The 21,802-nt window shown below is 42.2% G+C and overlaps 1 protein-coding gene across 3 annotated transcripts; it reads right to left on the bottom strand.

Annotated features, from left to right (window-relative positions):
* Positions 1–3,301: 3,301 nt before the first annotated feature.
* Positions 3,302–21,391, bottom strand: LOC309616864 (zinc finger protein 350-like). 3 transcript variants are annotated; one of them, XM_082368148.1, is made up of 5 exons: positions 21,280–21,391; positions 13,887–14,075; positions 12,233–12,359; positions 9,593–9,685; positions 3,302–4,683 (listed from the first exon to the last, which is right to left on the bottom strand). In XM_082368148.1, exons 2-5 carry the CDS (start codon positions 13,899–13,901, stop codon positions 3,323–3,325), a joined length of 1,596 nt encoding a protein of 531 aa, XP_082224274.1. In that variant the 5' UTR covers positions 13,902–14,075; positions 21,280–21,391; the 3' UTR covers positions 3,302–3,322. The 3 variants fall into 3 exon arrangements, with proteins under 3 accessions (XP_082224274.1, XP_082224276.1, XP_082224275.1); XM_082368150.1 differs by lacking the exon at positions 21,280–21,391 and adding an exon at positions 21,115–21,242; XM_082368149.1 differs by lacking the exon at positions 21,280–21,391 and adding an exon at positions 20,996–21,132.
* Between the last annotated feature and the right edge of the window lie 411 nt (positions 21,392–21,802).

Below are 21,802 nucleotides of genomic sequence, written 5' to 3'. Positions count from 1 at the left end.
GAGGCAAAAATGATGCAGGCTAAGTTGCTTTCAGCAGGCTAGGCAGACAAGTAATACGGCCGCGGCGAGTATTATCTACTTTGTATTAAAAAAAAAAAAAAAAAAAGTTTCCAAACGGACAAGTAGGAGTTGTCGGCATGGCAGCGGAGAACGCACTCGTAGAAAGGGAAAAGATTTACCGTTACCTCCGGTAAACGGACGCCACGGAAAGCTTCTGATCGGAAAATAGTTTGTAGAAAGCTGTTTTTAAGAACAGAAAAAGATTCCCAGAAGCTGGTACAGTACGGGGTCGGCTAGTAACGAGAGAAAAGAGCGGCTGGGGCTAATCTAAGTTGTGATGGGGGGCGGCGGCGGGGGGGACTTAGGAAAAGGCCACTAGCAGTGAGGCCATTCAAGGTATGGAGTCGCTGGGAAAAGTACAACCTGCGGGTGGTGATGCGGATAGTAATCCAAGATTTAGGGCAAAAAATGTCAAAATTAGGTGTGCATCAGGCCATTGTTAAAAATGCAGTCCTGGATTCCAGCCCCAGAGGTTCTAGTTTAGGAGGTGGGGGATTTGGCTGGGAAACTTGCATTAAGTTTCTCAGAGAATCTGAGGCAGGAAGCCTGTCATATACAATCATTAGAAACAGTCCTGGAATGTTCTCTGGTTACCAATATTATGATGGGTGACTCCCCTCAGTACTTCAGTCTTGGCTCAAATTATATCCAGAAAAGCTTGGGGGGAGGGCCTCCCCCATTATTACCAATACATTACTATAAATTACCATTACTAGGCTCTATTTTTCTTCATAGGACTTATCACTTGCTGACATATAATCCATTGACTCTCTCCCTCACTATATTGTAAGGTCCATAAAGGCTGTTCCCTTGCCTGTATTGTTCACTGATGTATCTTCAGTGTGGAATACAGCGTCTCACACAGTGTTGGTGCTTTAAAATACGTCTGAAGGAGGGAATTACCCAATAACCCAGCATTTCAGATTGAATTCTGAGACGGCCACAACATGGCAAATTTCCATTTCCTTTCCTATTAACAAGACCCAACTATTTATAACTTGAATAGTTAGGATAACTACAGGATAGTTAGGAAATTAAGGAAAAGTACTTTGGCTAGTGAGCGGCCAAGAGCCCCACTCCCAGAGGAGGGAGAAAGAATAATGAAAACACATCTCAATTCAGCAGGTAACAGTGCAGCTGGAATTTTTTTAATGGTGGCAGCTCTCAAGAGTGATAGTCCTGTGGACAAAGGTTCTTCTCCACAACATCCTTTAAGAATGTCACCTCCCATCTCCTATTTTCACCTCCATTCTTAGAGACTAAGATTCCTATCCTTTCTATTCTACGTATTCTGAGAATCCTTTTTCGTTTTTGCTTTGCCCAGTTTATATTGTTATTGGGTCTCTAATCAAATACAATTTGGGGAAGACAGCTGTGTTCTTTAGGACTGCCTTCCAATGGCTCATTCCCTTCAATGACAGAACACTCTGATTAGTCCACTAGCTCATTCATTCACTTTCCAAATCAATGGATAATTGGTTTTTATTTTTCTGTGCTGGGAAATATAAAATCATGTAAACCAGGGCTCTCCAGTACAACTTTCTAGGATGATGGAAATGATGACAGATTTCTCTCAGTATACACTTTTCAGCTACATAGTCAGCTACAAAGTTTTGCTCATTGTCTGTGCTGTCCAATGTGGTACCCACTAGTCACATTGTGACCATCTGAAATGTGGTTTAGTGCAACTGAGGAACAGACTGTTTTTAAAACTTAAACATTTAAATAGCAAAATCAAGGAATTTTTAATCTACTGGGGGGATAAGACTTGGGCATTAAAAAAATAACTTGTATCCTGAAGTGCTTAAAGTCCGTTAAGAGTAGCCCTTGCCGTCCCTCAAAATAATATACAACTTAAACAAGAAATTATCATAACCCCTTGAGCCAATACTCCATATCTGCTATGGACTGAATGTTTATGCCTCCCAAAATTCATATTTGGAGGCCTAATCCAAAATATGACGGTATTCAAAGGGAAAATGTGGGGGGGTGGGAGGGATAAATCAGGAGCTTGGGATGAACATACACACACTACTATAAATAAGATAGATAACCAGCAAGGACGTATTGTATAACCCAGGGAACTCTACTCAATATTCTGTGACAACCTATAGGAGAAAAGAATCTAAAAAAGAATGAATATATGTATATGTATAACTGAATCACTTTGCTGTACACCTGAAACTAACACAGCATTGTAAATCAACTATACTCCAATAAAATTATAATATTAAAAACAAAAACCAAAATATGATGGTATTAAGAAGTGGGGCCTTTGAGAGGTGACTGGTTCAAGAGGGTGGAGCCCTCATGACTGGATTAGTGCCTTTATAAAAGACATCCCAGACAACTCCTTTGCCCTTTCCCCTATGTGAGGATACAGTGGGATGACTGTCTTCTATGAACCAGGAACCCTCACTAGATACCGAATCTGCTGGCACCTTAATCTGGGACTTTGTAGCTTCCAGAACTGTGAGAAATGAATTTCTGTTTTTATAAGCTACCCAGGCTATGGTATTCTCTTATAGTAACCAGAAGGGACTAAGAAAATGTCTGTTTCACCTTGTGTACATATTTACATCCTCTTACTAGATTACCTGGTGTGTAAAGGTACCACTTAAAGATAATCCAGTTACCTCAAATCTCTCTCCAGGAGACCATGGGCTTTTTCTGGTTTGGTCACCACTGTATCCTCAGCTTCTAGAACAGGACCCAGTAAAAAGGAAGTATTTGACAAATACTCAGTAAATGAACAAAATGACTCAATCTGAGACTCAATCAAACTGGCTCAAACTAAGTCCATTTGCATAATGTAAATTTCTCAGAGTTTAAGATAGACATCCCAGTTTTCAATTAATCCTTCACCTTGGCCTTCCAGAAACTGAATTGATATATATACTCCCAGTATCTCACCAATCCAATATTAGCCCTGTTGTGGTTTTTTGTTCATAGCAACCTTCCACATACAAATTATATGTTTAAAAACTTCACCTACTTATTTTCTCCACTTAGTTGAACTCAGGCTTCCTTCATTCATTCGACTGACACAACAGAGCAATTGATGTGTATGTGTTTGGGTTAACATCAGATTATGCCTCTGTATCAATGCATGTATCTAATTGGATGAGTACACCATGCGTTCCCAGTCTCAGCATTTACACAATTTCTCTCAGTATATACTTTTTCAGCCACCACATAAGCTAGAAATTTTTGCTCAATAATTTATATCTTTTTCACATAGTATGTCTCTGAGTTTTTTTTCCTACTGATTTTCTGTGACATAAAATAAGATGTAATTGACCACTGAAGGCACAACTACATTCAATGCATTCATAAAGGTTCTCTCCTGTGCAAAACCTCTGTTATCTCCTGCGGGTGCACATCTGGCCACAGGTTGTCCCACTATGACTACATTCCTATTTGCTAGGAGTTCACTTATGTTTACTGATGTCTGAGGAGCCACTGAAGGCACCTGCATAGTCACTGAATTTACAGAGGTTTTCTCCTGCATAGCATCACTAGTCTGTGAGGAGCTGTGACTCTCTGAGGGATGATTTTCCACCTTGGCTGAATCTCCACGTTTCTCTCTTGTGTGTATTCTCTTATGTTTAACAAGGCAAGACATGTAGGCAAAAGCTTTCCCACACTCATTGCAGATATAGGGTCTCTCTCCTGTATGAGTTCTTTGATGCACAATGAGCTTTTGCTTTGTAGTGAAGGCTTTCCCACATTCACTGCATTCAAAGGGTTTCTCTCCTGTGTGAATTCTTTGATGTTTAATGAGACCTGACTTCTGGGAACAGGATTTTCCACATTCATTGCACACAAAAGGAGTCTTTCCTGTGTGAAATCTCTGATGTGCAATGAGGCAAGTCTTCTGGATGAAGCCTTTTCCACATTCATTGCATATGTAAGGTTTCTCACCTGTGTGAATTCGCTGATGTACAATGAGATTTCCCTTCTGGATGAAGCCTTTCCCACAGTCACTGCATATATACGGTTTCTCTCCGGTATGGGTTTTCTGATGTATATTGAGCCGTGATTTCTTGAGGAAGGCTTTGCCACATTCAGTGCATTTATAAGGTTTCTCTCCTGTATGCGTTCTCTGATGTTCAGTGAGCATGAACTTTCTAGAGAATGCTTTCCCACACAGGTTACATCGATGGGGCTTCTCTCCTGTATGAATTATCTGGTGATCAGTGAGCCAAGACTTTTTGATGAAAGCTTTCCCACATTCACCACATACATGAGGCTTCTCTATTTTGGGGGTTTTCTGATGCTTGTTGAATTGGGACTTAGAGCTGATGGGTTTCTGGCTTTTGGGGAATTTAATTTCAGTATGAAATTGTTCACTGTCAGCATGGAGACAGGACTTCCCATCACCAGTAAACTCAGCAGGGCTCTTTATTTCATAGCTCCTGCTCTGGGGAAGTAAAGTTAAATCTGATTTCATACTTTTTCCATGTAAGTCAAACATACCATGATTTTGCCTGAACAGAAAATGAGTTCTGCTCTGATGAACAAAATATTCCAGTGGGTTCTGTTCGTGCCATTGTTCTAGTCTCTTCTCCATGCTCTCATTTTGTAAGTGCTCCAGCAGGTGACCATCAACTTTCCAGATTTCTAGGAAAGAGAAGAACAATGAATTTCTTAAAAATACCTTGATGCGGGGCTTCCCTGGTGGCGCAGTGGTTAAGAATCCTCCTGCCAATGCAGGGGACACAGGTTCGATTCCTGGTCTGGGAAGATCCCACATGCTGCGGAGCAGCTAAGCCCGTGTGCCACAACTACCAAGCCTGCGCTCTGGAGCCTGCGAGCCACAACTACTGAGCCCACGGGCCACAAATGCTGAAGCCTGTGCACCTATAGCCCATGCTCTGCAGCAAGAGAAGACACTGCAATAAGGAGCCCTCACACTGCAATGAAGAATAGCCCCCGCTAGCTGCAACTAGAGAAAGCCCACGTGCAGCAACGAAGACCCAACACAGCCAAAATAAATTAATTAATTAAAAAAAAATACCTTGACGTGAGGAGTCTTTTTAGTGATGTTCCTATTATGTAAGTGTAAATAAAATTCCATGTTTAATGTTCCCTGCACATTGGAACAAACAATACAAACCAACCAAAAGGTAAAAGTAGTTAGTGTAAAACACAGGGTTGGATAATTCAAAATGAATAAATATAGATTTGAATACTTTCTAAATACTAGCCTTGCAAAACATGGAGAGACTGTAAAATACAAGCAATTTCCTGTGAGCAGGAGACCACAGGTTGCAGGGCCACCTCATCCAAATTGGGGAGGGATGGACTAATTCATTCCACAGATCCTTACTGATCACCTCTGTGTACCAGGAACGGTGCTAGTGTTGGGGATTCACAAACATACTCCTCGTGTTCACGGAGCCTATACTGTAGGTGGGTAAAACCACTTTACAGGGCAGAGACAGACACAAGGAAAACAGCTGCAGGTTGGAAAACCTGGCGGGAAGGAGCAATGGAGAGGGAGAGAGGTGGAGGAAACCAGGGCTCATTTTGGAGGGAGACAGGCCTCCCCATGGATCCATTGTTGTGGTCTGCATGAGGGGAATGAAGAATATGACACAGCGCAGAACTCCAAGCACATCTAACTTACAATCTCCAAAACAGAACTGGTTTCCCAGGCCAGGTCTCCTCCACCTGTCACCTCCAGCACAGTCACTGCCAACTCCACTCTTCTACTTCACCATGACAAAACTCCTCAGCATTTGTTTCTCTCGCTCACACACAATATCCAGCACAATGATCAATCCTGCCTGCCCTCCTTTACAGATACACCCAGAATGGGACCGGCACCCACTCCTTCCACCCTCACGAAGCCAATCACTCTCTCTCGCACCACAGCAGTAGCCTCCTACCTGGTTTTCCTGTCCCTCCCCTGCCAGTGCCTGTCTATGTTCTACACATTAGCCAAACGGAAACTTTCAGCACCAATTATATCACATCAAGCCTCCTTTACTCAAAACTCCCTAATCTTTTCTCATCTCATTACGAATAAAATCAAGGTCTTGACATAGACAACAAACCATGGTTACCAAAAGGGTAAGGTGGGGGGAAGGGATAAATTAGGAATTTGGGAGTAACATATACACACTACGACATATAAAATAGGTAAACAACAAGGACCTACTGTACAGCACAGGGAACTATAGTCAAAATTTTGTAATAACCTATAAAGGAAAAGAATCTGAAAAAGAATATAGATCGACAGACAGATAGCTGAATTGCTTTGCTGTACACCTGAAACTAACACAGCATTGTAAATCAACTATACTCCAATAAAAAATAAATTAATTTGTTAAAAAATCAAGGTCTTGATATGTCCTTGAAAGGCCCTTACGTGACCTGCTCCCCAACCCCCAGCCTCTACCCCACTGACCCTATGTCTCCAGTCATGCTCTCTATGTTCCATCCAAACAGGCTTCCGAAAGTTCTTCAGTCACGCTCTTGCTTCAAGCCTTTGAACTTTCCAGGTTTATTTTGGAACACTCCTCACCCAGGGAACCTACTTGCATCCCTCATCGACCTGCTCAACTCACCTTAACAAACAAGATTTTAGGGAGGGATGGATTGGGAGTCTGGGATTAGCAGATGCAAACTATTACATATAGAATGGATGAACCACAAGGTCCTACCGTATAGCACAGGGAACTATATTCAATATCCTGTGATAGGGACTTCCCTGGTGGCTCAGTGGTTAAGAATCCGCCTGCCAATGCAGGGGACACGGGTTCGAGCCCTGGTCCGGAAAGACCCCACATGCCGCGGAGCAGCTAAGCCCATGAGCCACAACTACTGAGCCTGCGTTCTAGAGCCCGCGAGCCACAACTACTTAAGCCTGCGTGCCTAGAGCCCGAGCTCCGTAAAAAGAGAAGCCACTGCAATGAGAAGCCCGCACACTGCAACGAAGAGTAGCCCCTGCTCGCCGCAATAGAGAAAGCCCGAGCACAGCAACCAAGACCCAACACAGGCAAAAATAAAAATTTAAATTTAAAAATTAAATAAATTAATTTTAAAAAAGAAATTAATACAAACCAACCATACTCAATTAAAAAAAAAAAAATCAAGACTTCTTATTCCTGAAGCACAGGGCCAAGTCCAAGCACTCATGATGTAGTCATGCTGCTTTACGTCCCCGAAAGTAATTTTGACCCCAAAACCTTACCATCAACCTTCATCCATTTTTTCCGCTCGGCCCATATTTATTTAAATGTCAACTCTCATTTGCCCTCTATAAGCAGCATATCCAGAATCCAACCAACACTCACCCCTCCACCCATGCTGCAGCCAACCATTCTCCCTGTCACCATGTTTTTTGCAATAGCCTCCTACAAGGCTTTCCTGCTTGCCCCCTGCCCACTATGGTCTGCTTTCTACACAGAAGCCAAAGGGATTCCTTGAAAAATGTAAATTATTTCATGTCATTCCAGTACTCAAGAACTCCTCGTGTTTTCTCATCTTATTAGGAGTAAAATCTCGATTCCTTGAAATTGAGTACATGACCAACCTTATCCCCCCCGGCCCCACCCCGCCCGCCCCCACTCCTACTGCCTCTTCGGCTAATTCCCATCACGTTCCTGAAAGCACACTCTGCTCTGTCCACACGGGCTCCTTAATGTCTCTTAAACTCATTCGTGGCGTGGCCTTTTAAGTTTGCTAGCCGCTCTACTTGGAAAACTCCTAACCCGGCAGCCTACTAACTTCCCACACTTCTTGGCTCAGAGGCACCTTATCTGAGTGGTGTTCTCTGCCTAAAAGAGGAGCTCCAGCACCTACTCTTCCATAATGCTGACTAAAGTTTTATCACAGCACTTTTCACCCCCTAGGTATATTATTTGTTTATTGTTATCAATTCCTTAACTCCTTTCTCATAGACTAAAAACTCGTGATCATTTGTATACTTTTTTCCACTGTTCTTACCTTCCAGCATTAACTAGGCTATCAGAAAATACAGAGGAATGAAAAAAAGAAAGAAAAAAGATTTTGAAAAATAGAGGAATGAATCAAAGAAGCAATCACATGTATGGAGCACATTGGGGAGAATTTAGGAAAGAAGATGGAAATCTATCTCTTTCTGAGCAAGATGATATCATATCATGGAGATAATGGAAAGAAGAATTTTAACTGCCAGGTAATGTGGTTAGTGGAGACTAAATGTCATCAGGATCCAGTGGGAAGAAAAATGAAAATTTTAGGGAAATGAAGACAACAGTAAGGTCTACAATCAACGAGAAGAAAGTTCAAAATCAGTAAATACACAAAGGAATTAATAATTCAAAGTAGGCAAGAGTTATGATTGGGTTGAGGCTGGAACTGAGAACACAGGATGTTAAAATAACATTTCTAGTTAAAAATTCATCATGAACAGCAGACCCCTTAACAGAAGAGAGCTCTGCAGATGGGGAACATGTGAGGTAACGCCTGAATGGCCAGGATGGAGGATGCACAGGAGCAAGGGAGAATCTAAACCTCTAGGGTTTCCTGGTAGGGAAGATGATCCTAGGTCCTTGCAGTTATTGGAAACTCAGGAAAGCTGCCATTGAGATGAGTAAATTATATAGAAGCCAAGTCTGTGGTGGAGCACACTGGGGAGAGATCAATTTGGGAGTCTTCTCCAGGGAACTGAAGGAGTTTATTAGCTTGTTAGAATGAAGAAAACTTGGAAGGTTAGGAGATCATTGAGTAAAATGGAAAAAAAAACCTTTGGAGAACCTCAGAGCAGGGACAAGGCACAGTGAAGACCAGTTTATTTTGGGGCTTGGCATCCAAGATGGGGTGGATGTGAGGAAGGAAATCAACATTACCAGTGGGGCAGAAAGGTGCAGTAACCAGAAGACAGTGAGGAATTCAAAGTTTTCTCTTCGGAGAGAGGCCTTAGAAGGTGGAATTTCATAGAAAAGGAGGTGGAAGTGTATGAAGAAGAAGGAAAAGATATGAGAATCTGGGGACTTCCCTGGTGGTGCATTGGTTAAGAATCCGCCTGCCAATGCAGGGGACACGGGTTCGAGCCCTGGTCCAAGAAGACCCACATGCCACAGAGCAACTAAGACCGTGTGCCACAACTACTGAGCCTGTGCTCTAGAGCCCACGAACCACAACTACTGAGTCCACATGCCACAACTACTGAAGCCCACGTGCCTAGAGCCCGTGCTCCACAACAAGAGAAGCCACTGAAATGAGAAGCCCATGCACTGCAATGAAGAGTAGCCCCCGCTCGCCGCAACTAGAGAAACCCTGCATGCAGCAATGAAGATCAAGTCCAGCCAAAAAATAAATAAATAAATTTATTAAAAAAAAAAAAAAGATATGAGAATCCTAGGAAAAAGAAAACTATGCAAACAAAAATCAAGATGGCAATAAAATAAAGAAGAAACAAATCCCAGAAAAGATAGAGTCTTCCCTAAGAAGGGATACATTTTTCTCTAAATTCCTACAAAAAAAAGGGGTCCAGCACCGGGATTTCCACAGCCAGTCGCCTTGCTGGTCTCTCACTCACCTGAACGGGTTTGACAGTGTATTTCATCTTCCATCGTCCATGGTTCTCCTTGACCCAACCTGGACAGTACATTTGGTTTGCTGGCTTGAAAACCTATTCATGGAAAATGATACAAGATTTAGACCCAGTGAATGGGGCGTGGGGTCCGTGAAAACCGCAGAATCCTACCTCTGAGGACAATACAGTTTTCACATTTTGAAGGAAAAATACACCCCTCTGTGAGTCTCCTCTCCTGTCAATACTTCTACTTCACTTCTGACACCAGATATGTGGGTATTCCACACATCAAGGAATTCTGCGACACCAACTGACACTGACGGGGTGTCCTCCGATTTAATTCAATTCTGACACGATCTACCTGGTGATAGGGTCAGATAATACAGGTTAGTGGTACACTCCCATAAGACTTCAACTCCGCTCCTGCATTTCTGGCACCGACTGTAAATTCAGGCTGTTTCCTGGGCTTCTGATCAACCATGAATAGATCAGAGGTTCCCATGACTCCCTTTCTCGGGTTCAATTAATTCACTAGAGCAGCAGACAGAACTCAAGAAGACAGTTTACTTACTAGGTCATCAGTTTATTATAAAAAGATACACAGGGAGCTCAGCTCGGTGCTCTGTGATGACCTAGATGTGGCGGGGGAGGGGGGGGGGAGGTCCAAGAGGGAGGGCATATAGGTATACATAGTGCTGATTCACTTCATTGTACAGCAGAAACTAACACAACATTGTAAAGCAATTCTACTCCAATAAAAAAATAAATAAAAATGTAAAAATTAAAAATAAATCAATAAAAAAATAAAAGGATACAACTCAGGAACAGCCAGATAGAAGAGAATACAGTACAAGGCATGTGGGAAAGGCCACAGAGCTTCCATGCTCTCTCTGGGGGCACCCCTCCCCTGGCACTGCCAAGAGGCCACCAATCTGAAAGCTCTCCGAACCTGTCCCTGTGGGGTTTCATGGAGGCTTCACTATATAGCCATGACAGATTAAATCATGAGGCTTTGAAATATTTCCAGACATTGCCAAATGTCCCCTGGGAACCAAATTGGCCCCAGTTGAGAACCACTGACCTAATGGGGGAGAGAGCTGGAAAATGGTAAATGCATAGAAAATGGGTGTGACAAGAAACCCTCACAGTTGCTGCTTAATTTTTTTTTTTTTTTTTAATTTTCAGCTAACATTGATTTTGTGTTTCCTTTCAGTGTATTTAGTCAGCCTAAGCAGAGACATCTTTCTTTTTTTTTTTTAATTTTTATTTATTTATTTATTTATTTTTGGCTGTGTTAGGTCTCCGCCTCTGCGCGAGGGCCCTCTCCCGCTGCGGCAAGCGGGGGCCACTCTTCATCGCCGCGCGCGGGCCTCTCCCTATCGCGGCCTCTCTTGTTGCGGAGCACAGGCTCCAGACGCGCAGGCTCAGTGATTGCGGCTCACGGGCCCAGTCGCTCCGCGGCATGTGGGATCTTCCCAGACCAGGGCTCGAACCCGTGTCCCCTGCATTGGCAGGCAGATTCTCAACCACTGCGCCACCAGGAAAGCCCTGCTGCTTAATTTTTTTTTTTTTTAAATAAATATTTCTTCTCTATTATTAATTAATTAATTAATTTATTTATTTATGGCTGTGTTGGGTCTTAGTTTCTGTGCGAGGGCTTTCTCTAGTTGCGGCCAGCGGGGGCCACTCTTCATCGCGGTGCGCGGGCCTCTCACTATCACGGCCTCTCTTGTTGCGAAGCACAGGCTCCAGACGCGCAGGCTCAGTAGTTGTGGCTCACGGGTCCAGGTGCTCCGCGGCATGTGGGATCTTCCCAGACCAGGGCTCGAACCCGTGTCCCCTGCATTGGCAGGCAGACTCTCAACCACTGCGCCACCAGGGAAGCCCTTAATTTTTAATTATAAATGACCGATTGTTTAGTAGAAACTCTTTATATGTTGTAGCAGATATGGAAATTATTCATTATTGGAGTTAAAATCGTACAAGCTGTGGTCATTGTGTTAATCATTTTTAAAGCATTGTTGTTTGCAGTATGCATATACAGGTATGCAGAGAAGAATCAAACTCCTCTGCCCAAGGACTTATTAAACTATGTTCTAATTGTCAAAAAAAAAAAAAAATCATCGGGCTTTGGTGATTATGATTTAATCTCCAGCCCCTTTCTTCTTCCCAGAGGTGGGGTGGAGGTGGGACTGAAAGTTGCAACCCTCTAAATCATGGGTGGTGAGCTCGGCAACCAGCCCCCAATCTTAGGTTATCGAATGGCCTTCCAAAAATCACCTCATTAACATAAACTCAGATGCGGTGGCAAGGGTCCCTTATATGAATAACAAAAGACACCCATTTCTCCTTTACCCTCTTATAACTTAGGAAATTCCATGGATTCTAGGCGCTCTGTGCCAGAATTGGGGATGAAGACCAAATATATATATTCTTAATATAAATCACAGCATTATACACAGCTACAAAATAAAGGCGTTTCTCTCAAGAGAAAGGAGAATATACCCACTTCTCTTGGGCCAGAGACGGGACTGAGAATCTACTGCTAAAGAGCATCACAGACAATCCAAAGCTTTCAGAAGCTGAGAAAGGAAACCCCACTGACTGGGGACCCTCTCAGGGACCCAGGAGAGCCGTCCTCACCCACAGACAGAAGGTTGCTATAGTTCTCCAGCATCACATCCCGATACAGGTCCTTCTGAGGAGGGGCCAGGAGCTGCCACTCCTCCCACGTGAAGTCCACGGCCACATCGTCAAATGTCAGGGTTTCCTGTAATAACAGTGGTGTTTAATGAATTGATCTCTTTTTGATGATATGGAAGAAATGTTAAAGTTTGTCTTCTCATTTCCACTTTATAGGCTAGATCTGTATATCTAGGGGGTTGTTTGTTTTTAAGACACATGGAAGAAGCAAAAGCCTAATAAAATACTAGGATCCAACTAACTGTAATTGTGTAGTCAGTCATCCATCCATTTATCATTAGCTGTTTCTTTTTTTTTTTTTTTTTTTGGTCACGTCGCGTGGCTTGCGGGATCTTAGTTCCCCGACCAGGGATCGAACCTGTGCCCCCTACAGTGGAAGCACAGAGTCTTAACCACTGGACCGCCAGTGAAGTCCCTCACAGACGTTTCTATAATATGTAGAAGTTAAATCTTCTTGTTAACCTAGAACATCACATTCATACATACATACATGTATGTTTATATATATATGTGTATATGTATATATATGGGACAAACATATATGCCAGTGGAATCGGGATGACTGTGTCTTTACAGCCAGTCAATCAGAATCTTCTGGAAAGTGACTCAAGATGCCAGAATTATAAGAAACTAAATGTTTAATAAGCATGTTTAAAGTGTATGAAGAAGAAACTTATTTTTTGATATGTGTACTTTGTTATGATTTCAGCCTTTAAATATATTCTTAAGTCAGTTGTGTAATGAACAAAAATAAATGCAATATATTTATTTTGCCAGGAAATAAATTGCCAGGAATTCCCTGGCAGTCCAGTAGTTAGGACTCCACACTTCCGCTGCAGGGGGTACCAGTTCCAACCCTGGTCAGGGAACTAAGATCTGCAAGCCATGTGGTGTGGGAAAAAAAAGAAAGAAAAGAAAAGAAAATGGTAGATTAAAAATTCGAACTTGGGGACTTCCCTGGTGGCGCAGTGGTTAAGAATCTGCCTGTCAATACAGGCGACACAGGTTCGAGCCCTGGTCCGGGAAGATCCCACATGCCGCAGAGCAGCTAAGCCCGTGTGCCACAACTACTGAGCCTGCACTCTAGAGCTCGTGAGCCACAACTACTGAGCCCTCGTGCCACAACTACTGAAGCCCGTGCGCCTAGAGCCCGTGCTCCGCAACAAGAGAAGCCACCGCAATGAGAAGCTCGCACACCACAATGAAGAGTAGCCCCCGTTCACTGCAACTAGAGAAAGCCCACGTGCAGCGATGAAGACCCAACACAGCCAAAAATAAATAAATTAATTAATTAATTAAAAAGAAAGAATTCGGATCCGAACATGGAAATCAAGAGTCAGACATACTGCAAAGCCTGAGAAAACAGTCCCCATAGAACTGTCTCCATAGAAAACAGTCCCCATAGAACTGCTCTTGCTTCAGACACCGGCTGCAATTTCTGGCACCCCCAGGATCACCCTCACTTCAGAAGCAGGCTACAAAGACACCCAGGGTCCCCAAGACACCCTTAGATGCAATCATTAGCTAGAATGACTCAGACAACTAACAAACCCATTCGGGAACAAAGGAAAGAATAAAACAAACCAGAAGTCACCTGGGCCTGGATCATTTTCTTCTGTTTTCTGAAAACAGCTGGCAACAAGGAGGCTCTGTCGCTGTGTCTTCTGGATCTGCCCTAAATTCGGTTCTGTCTTCAATCAAGCATGTCCTCAGTAATGCTGATACCAAATCCTGTAACTTCTTCCTCCTTCTACTGATTCTTTTGCTCCTGGGGAGTCAGGACCTGTGGGTTGAGGAGAAAATTCAAGCTGAGGGTACATTTCCTCTGGGCCCAGATGCTAACGCTGCTCCTGGGCGCTCACCTTAACCCAATGGCCACAGCATTGCTGAGTGTCCCTTTTTTACCCCAGAAGACTTTATTCCTCTGGCCAAAAAGCCTAAGCTTCTGACTGTGATGGGGGTATTCCTTTATCCTGTGAAGTTGAAGTGGGGTGACTGTCAGAGGGGATGAGGGAAACGAGATCCATCCCAGCAGCAGGCCTCAGGAGCAGGAGACTCTCAGGCAGCTCAGTTATACAAAAGGGACCATATGGGAGGAGAGGCGCTGGGCACTGCTTTCCTTTAAACCGTGTGCGCTCAGGAACCTCCTCAAACGTTTCTATACACCCTGTGAGTACACACACTTCAGTTTGAAAACCAATGTACTGGGCAAACCAGAAGCATTCTCTTATTAAGCAATGACAATAATACCTTAGGCGGTTTAAGATAACATTTTTTAAAAGTACACAATATTGTAAATAAATTGGAAACTGGTAAATAAAGTTGAGATGCTTAAGACCCCTGTCAGAGAAGAGTGTAAAAGTACTAATCAATGTAAACATTTGACAAAGAAAGCTTCCATGCTGTATGTAATTTCTAGTGTCATGGTAAAAACTAACAATTGTCTCAAAGTACATAATTTCCATCCTAAAGGAAGGGGGAAACAGAATGAGAAGAAATTCATTCAAAACAAGGCAAAAAAAGAGAAGAAGGAATAGAGAACTAGTCTGGCAAATACAGTACACTTAGATGACTATTTTAAAACAAAACATACTAAGAATTATATTCAGTATAAACAGAACAAGGAATCGAGTTAGTTACACAAAACCCAATAACATGCTACTCTAGGTGACATGTATGAAACATAATGATATGGAAAGCTGGAGAATAAAAGGTTAGAAAAAGATAAACCATGGAAAGAGTAACCACAGACACTCTGGTGTATTCTCAGACAAAATGGACCAGAAAGCCTAAACATTACTACAGAGAAAGAGAAATGCTTGCTAGTAAGAGGTTCAATTCAGCACATGATAGAAATTTGCAATTTCTATGCATCTAATAATATTGCTTTGAAATATATACAGCAAAAATGGACCCAAAAAACCAAGAAGAAATAAATCCAGACTAATGGTTGAAGACTTAACACGCCTATCCCATTAACTGACAGAACAAATAGGTCACCAACAAACAAAATTTATAAACAAAATCATTTTGAAGAATATAAAAAATATATGGTAAGTAGGAATACTGACACAAATTTTAACAGACTTAAATAAATGGAAAGATGAACTATGAATACGATTCAGAAAACCAAGCATTTTCAAGACGTCATGTCAACCCACGCACCTATGGTCAATTAATCTATGACAAAGGAGGCAAGTATAATGGAGAAAAGACAGTCTTTCAATAAGTGGTGCTGGGAAAACTAGATACTACATGTAAAAGAATGAAATTAGGGCTTCCCTGGTGGCGCAGTGGTTGAGAATCTGCCTGCCAATGCAGGGGACACGGGTTCGAGCCCTGGTCTGGGAAGATCCCACATGCCGCGGAGCAACTAGGCCCATGAGCCACAACTACTGAGCCTGCGCATCTGGAGCCTGTGCTCCGCAACAAGAGAGGCCGCGATAGTGAGAGGCCCGCGCACCACGATGAAGAGTGGCCCCCACTTGCCGCAACTAGAGAAAGCCCTCGCACAGAAATGAAGACCCAACACAGCCATAAATAAATAAACAAATAAATAAAAAATTTAAAAAAAAAGAATGAAATTAGAACATTCTCTAACACCATACACAAAAATGAACTCAAAATGGATCAAAGACCTAAATGTAAGACCGGACACTATAAAACTCTTAGAGGAAAATACAGACAGCACACTCTGTCATAAATTGCAGCAATATCTTTTTTGATCCACCTCCTAGAGTAATGAAAATAAAAACAAAAATAAATGAATGGGACCTAATAAAACTTAAAAGTTTCTGCACAGCAAAGGAAACCATAAACAAAAAGAAAAGACAATCCACAGAATGGGAGAAAATATTTGCAAACCAAGTGACCAACAAGGGATTAATCTCCAAAATATACAAACAGCTCATGCAGCTCTATGTCAAAAAACCCCCCCAAACAACCCAATCAAAAAATGGGCAGAATGGGACTTCCCTGGTGGTGCAGTGGTTAGGAATCCGCCTGCCAGTTTAGGGGACATGGCTTTGATCCCTGGTCTGGGAAGATCCCATGTGTTGCAGAGCAACTAAGCCCGTGCTCCACAACTACTAAGCCTGCGCTCTAGAGCCTGTGAGCCACAACTACTGAGCCTGCGCTCTAGAGCCCGTGAGCCACAACTACTGAGCCTGTGTGCCACAACTACTGAAGCCCACGCACCTAGAGCCTGTACTCCACAAGAAGAGAAGCCACAGCAATGAGAAGCCCGCGCACCGCAACAAAGAGTAGCCCCTGCCCCCTGCACTGCTCACTGCAACCAGAGAAAGCCCGTGAGCAGCAACAAAGACCCAACGTGACCAAAAATAAATAAATAAATAAATAAAAATTTTTAAAAATCAATGTATTTTTTAAAAAAAGGGCAGAAGATCTAAATAGACATTTCTCCAAAGAAGACATACAGATGGCCAAAAAGCACATGAAAAGATGCTCAACATCACTAGTTATCAGAGAAATGCAAATAAAAACTACAATGAGTTATCACCTCACACTGGTCAGAATGGCCATCATCAGAAATTCTACAGACAATAAAAGCTGGAGAGGGTGTGGTGAAAAGGGAACCCTCATACACTGTTGGTGGGAATGTAAATTGGTACAACCACTATGGAGAACAGTATGTTCTCTTTTTATATTTTTTAAGAGAACAACCATGTGACCCAGCAATCCCACTCCTGGGAATATATCCAGAAAAAACCATAATACAAAAAGATACACGCACCCCAATGTTCATTGCAGCACTATTTACAATAGCCAAGACATGGAAGCAACCCAAATGTCCATTGATAGAGGCACGCATAAAGATGTGGTACATAGATTCAATGGAATAGTACTAAGCCATGAAAAAGAAGGAAATAATGCCATTTGCAGCAACATGTATGGACTTAGAGATTATGATACTAAGTGAAGTAAGACAGACAGAGAAAGACAAATACCGTATTATACCATTATATGTGGAATCTAATTTTTAAAAAATGATACAAATGAACTTATTTACAAAACAGAAACACACTCACAGATTTTGAAAACAAATTTATGGTTACCAAAGGAGAAACGTAGAGGGGAGGGATAAATTAGGAGCTTGGGATTAACATACACACACTACTATATATAAAATAGATAACCAACAAGGACCTACTGTAGAGCACAGGGAACTCAACTCAGTATTCTGTGACAACCTATATGGGAAAAGAATCTGAAAAAGGATGAATATATGTATATGTATAACTGAATCACTTTGTTGTACCCCTGAAACTAATACAACATTGTAAGCCAACTGTACTCCAATAAAACTTTTTAAAAAATAAAAAATAAAAATAAAGATGTCATGTTTCCCAAATATATATATAAATCCCATGAAACCTCAATCAAAATCCTAAGCTGATAACTATATCCATCTATCAATTATGAGGACTTAAAGTGACTTTAGTTATGACAGTACAATATTAGTACAATGATAGACAAATGGAACAAAATCAAATGCTTATAAACAGACTCATGCATATATAGAGACTTGAAAACAAAAGTACCATTACAGACAAGAGGGTAAGGATGTCTCTTTTTAAAAATGGTGCTGGGACAATCAGATATTCATGCTGGGGGTTGGGGGATTCAGATAACAATGTTGAACGCCATCTCACAATATACACAAAAATCATTTGGGGGGAGAACTGTCAATTTCAGTGGGAGAGGCAAATTAATAAAAACTTCAGGGGATAATATAGGAGAATCTCTCAATGATATTAGGGTATGGAAAGATATTTTAAACAAGCTATATATGAAGCACACCATAGGGACTTCCCTGGTGGTCCACTAGCTAAGACTCCGCACTCCCCATGCAGGGGGCCCGGGTTCGATCCCTGGTCAGGGAACTAGATCCTACATGCCGCAACTAAGACCCGGAGCAGCCAAATAAGTAAATAAATATTTTTTTTAAAAAAGAGTTCTCATTCAAAAAAAAAACATGAAGCACAACATAATGCAAATTATATTCCGCTGGAGGAACTGGACAGCCACTTTGGAAAACATTTTGGCATCATCCATTTAGGCTGAAGTTATACACATCCTAAGACACAGAAATCTCACTCTGAGGTATACATCTAAGTTATATACCTATCCCCCAATAAAATAAGGACACATTGAACCAGAAGATATGTAAAAGAATTTTTGCAGCAACATTATTCATAACAACCCAAACTGCAAGCATTACAAGCTTAATTAATAGTAGAAAAAACTGACATATATTCAAACTATGGAATGCTATTAAAAAACAATGTTTACCCAGCTTGCAAGCTAAGAATACTTTCTACATTTTCAAAGGACTGTAAAACAAAACCAAAAAGCAATGTGAGAGACCTTCTGTGTCCTGCAACTCCTAAAATGTTTACTGTATAGATATTCATACAATATGTTTGCCTGACCCTTGTTACAGAGGGGGAAAAAAAAACAAACAAAAACAAAAAACAAAACAAAACAAAAACCCCAAAAAACCTCTGTGCAAAAGCATGAATAATTCTTTAAAATATCGAGTAAAAGGAGACTGACAGTTAAAAAAAGCTGTATAGTAACATTGACATGTAGTTAAAAATAGGTACAACTAAATAAAATATAATGATTAGGAATGATTAATTTTTTATATGATACAACTATAAAGAAAAGACTTAAACTGCTTGGTATCTCAAACAGGATGGTAATTACCTTTGAGTATGAAGATGTAATATAATTGGGAAGTGGCTCACAGAACACCACTGGGGTGCTGGCAGTGTTCTGTTTCTCAAGCTGGGCAATGACTGTTTTATATATACCCATTAATTTTATACTGATTAACTTGTAGACCTTTTAAATTAACAAGTAAGTGAGGACTTCCCTGGTGGCGCAGTGGTTAAGATTCTGTGCTCCCAATGCAGGGGGCCTGGGTACAATCCCTGTTCAGGGAACTAGATCCCACATGCATGCTGCAACTAAGAGTTTGCATGCCACAACTAAGGAGCCAGCGAGCTGCAACTAAGGAGCTGGTGAGCTGCAACTAAGGAGCCCACGTGCCACAACTAAGGAGCCCGTGAGCCACAACTAAGGAGCCACAACTAAGGAGCCCACCTGCTGCAACTAAGACCCAGCGCAACCAAAATAAATAAGCATTAAAAAATATATAAATGGAAGAGTTGAAAAAGCCTGTTCTTTACACAGAGAACAGATTTGTGGTTGCCCTAAAGGAGGGGGACTAGGAGAGGGATGGATTGGGAGTTTGGGATCAGTAAATGCAAACTATTATACATAGAATGAATAAACAACAAGGTGCTGCTGTATAGCACAGGGGACTATATTCAATATCCTGTGATAAACCATAATGGAAAAGAATATGAAAAAGAATGTATATATATGTATCACTGAATCACTTTGCTGTACAGCAGAAATTACCACAACATTGTAAATCAATTATACTTCAATAAAATTAACTTTTTGGAAAAGCCTGTTCTTTAAAAAGACCAACAACACATATCCATTTGTAGTGAGATAGAAAGAAACCTGGTGCAAATATAAGGAATTCATAGGGGACATAACAGATAAAATAGACATTTTTTTTTGCCCTGAAAGAATACAATGAACTTTTTTATTTCATTACATTTGAAATCCTGGACGAACTCATAATTTTATGATTCTTCCATCCTGGAAACATGTTAACTCCAGACCATCTAGCAGGTGAATTTTAGGGTAGGCAATAGGACACAGACGTCCACTGCCACCCCATTCACTTTCTTCCTTTGTACTGGAGAGTAGAGACAATGCATTGAGATAAGAATGAATTATAAACAGTAGAAACTGGACAGAAGATTAAGGTTATATTCAGACGACATCATCATCGACGTGGAAAAAGAGCCGCAAGGAATTACTTATGGAAAAGACAAAACGTTCCCCCCAATAAATCCCAAGCAGATTTTCACATATACTGCTGGCTGGAACTGCACTATATACCTGAGCTCATTTCATACTAATTGATCTCTAGCAACGGGAACTGAAACCACCAGGATTAACTAAAACCAACCAGTACTGGCATATGGGTCACGCTACCAGAAGGATGGATAACTGAAAACAGAGATTCTATTAGCAAAGAAGAAGGAGGGAATGTTTGTCAGGCAAAAAAGCAACAGTGTCCACTGCTATATATTAAGTGGTGAGTGCAGGCGTTGGCAAACATTTTCTACAAAGGGATAGATACTATACATTTCTACTTCAAGGGTTAAGATCTGTCACAACGTTTCAATTCTGCCTTCGCATTGCGAAAGCAGCCATAGACGATACGTAACAGACGGGTGTGGCTGGATTAGTCCCTCGGTCTGCAGTTACTCATCCCCCTAGATAAAAGCCTAAAAAGCAGAAGGTTTCGAACTCCTGTCCTGGGCTGCACCACCTTCCTTCCCAGCGATGGAGGCTGGAAACTCAACGAAACCACCAGCCAGGCGTCCAAACCTTCAGCCCTCACAAGCCTCTTTGTACCACAGACACTACACACTTCTTTATTAATCCGAAACCTGGACCAGACATCCCCACATGATGACCGTCCACCTTAGCCTCAACATCACTGAGCCCCACATTAATTCCCAAACCTGAAGCTGTTACCATCGTAAATACCACCTGCATCCTTTACAGAATGATCCGCAAAGACCCCCATACCTTGCCAGTCAGGACACGGTCGCTGATCTCTACAGATTCTTAACCGTTTTAACGACTCCCCACCAAAGCACCCCAACCACAGAGAGACGTGCCAGACTCTGCTGGTTCCTCCCAAATACCTCCACTTTGGCGTTTCCCACCAGACCCTCCAAATAATCCGTGAGTCCACACTACACCATTTCCACCCTGTAGGAGTCACGTCACGCTGTCATAGACACACCTCTCATGAGAAAACACACACACACACACACACAAAACTTCAAGGGACAAATGCACACACTGACCCGATTTTTCCCAGCCCACAAGGAGAGTCTAAACGTAACCTTCCGCGAACCGCTTCTACTTCTGGACCCGTCGCCCAGATTTTTCGCCCGCCTACGGCGGCCGAAGATGGTCTGAGGCGTTTCAAGAAAGGCGGAGGAGCAGATTCCGGTATTTCCCAGAGAGGCAATATGTCCGCGCCCAGCTCTCCGCGGCCCCAGGGGGCGGCCATGTTGGGACACCTGACGTACAGAAGGCCAAGGGGCGGGTTTGGGGCCGGGAGCCCTGGATGGTCCGGAAGGTGGGAAGCCACTGAAATTATTTCATTACCTGTCACTTCGACTCTTCAGAAAATTAGCAGATTTTCAGAGACTCGAGGTCTGCGAGGCAAATACGGAGCTACCTAAACTGCGTTCGACGGACTGGGCAGGAAAGTAATATTGCCGCGGCCTTTATTTTACACCTTGTATTAAAAAAGGAGGGGGGCGGGTTTCCAAAGGGACCAAGAGTTCCGCTGTCGGTATAGCAGCAGAGAGCGAATTCCCG

The sequence above is a fragment of the Balaenoptera borealis genome, assembly GCF_965194805.1.
Source record: "Balaenoptera borealis genome assembly, chromosome: 19".
In the NCBI taxonomy this organism is placed as follows: Eukaryota; Metazoa; Chordata; class Mammalia; order Artiodactyla; family Balaenopteridae; genus Balaenoptera; species Balaenoptera borealis.
The sequence above is the reverse complement of the archived record's forward strand: the minus strand, read 5'-3'. Positions and strand labels throughout refer to the sequence as shown.

Coding starts and splice junctions, on each gene's coding strand:
- LOC309616864 (XM_082368148.1), bottom strand. Junction 9,686..12,232: donor TAGCAACCTTCTGTCTGTGG/GTGAGGACGGCT, acceptor TTCCATGAATAG/GTTTTCAAGCCAGCAAACCA. Junction 4,684..9,592: donor ACACTGTCAAACCCGTTCAG/GTGAGTGAGAGA, acceptor TCTCTTTCCTAG/AAATCTGGAAAGTTGATGGT.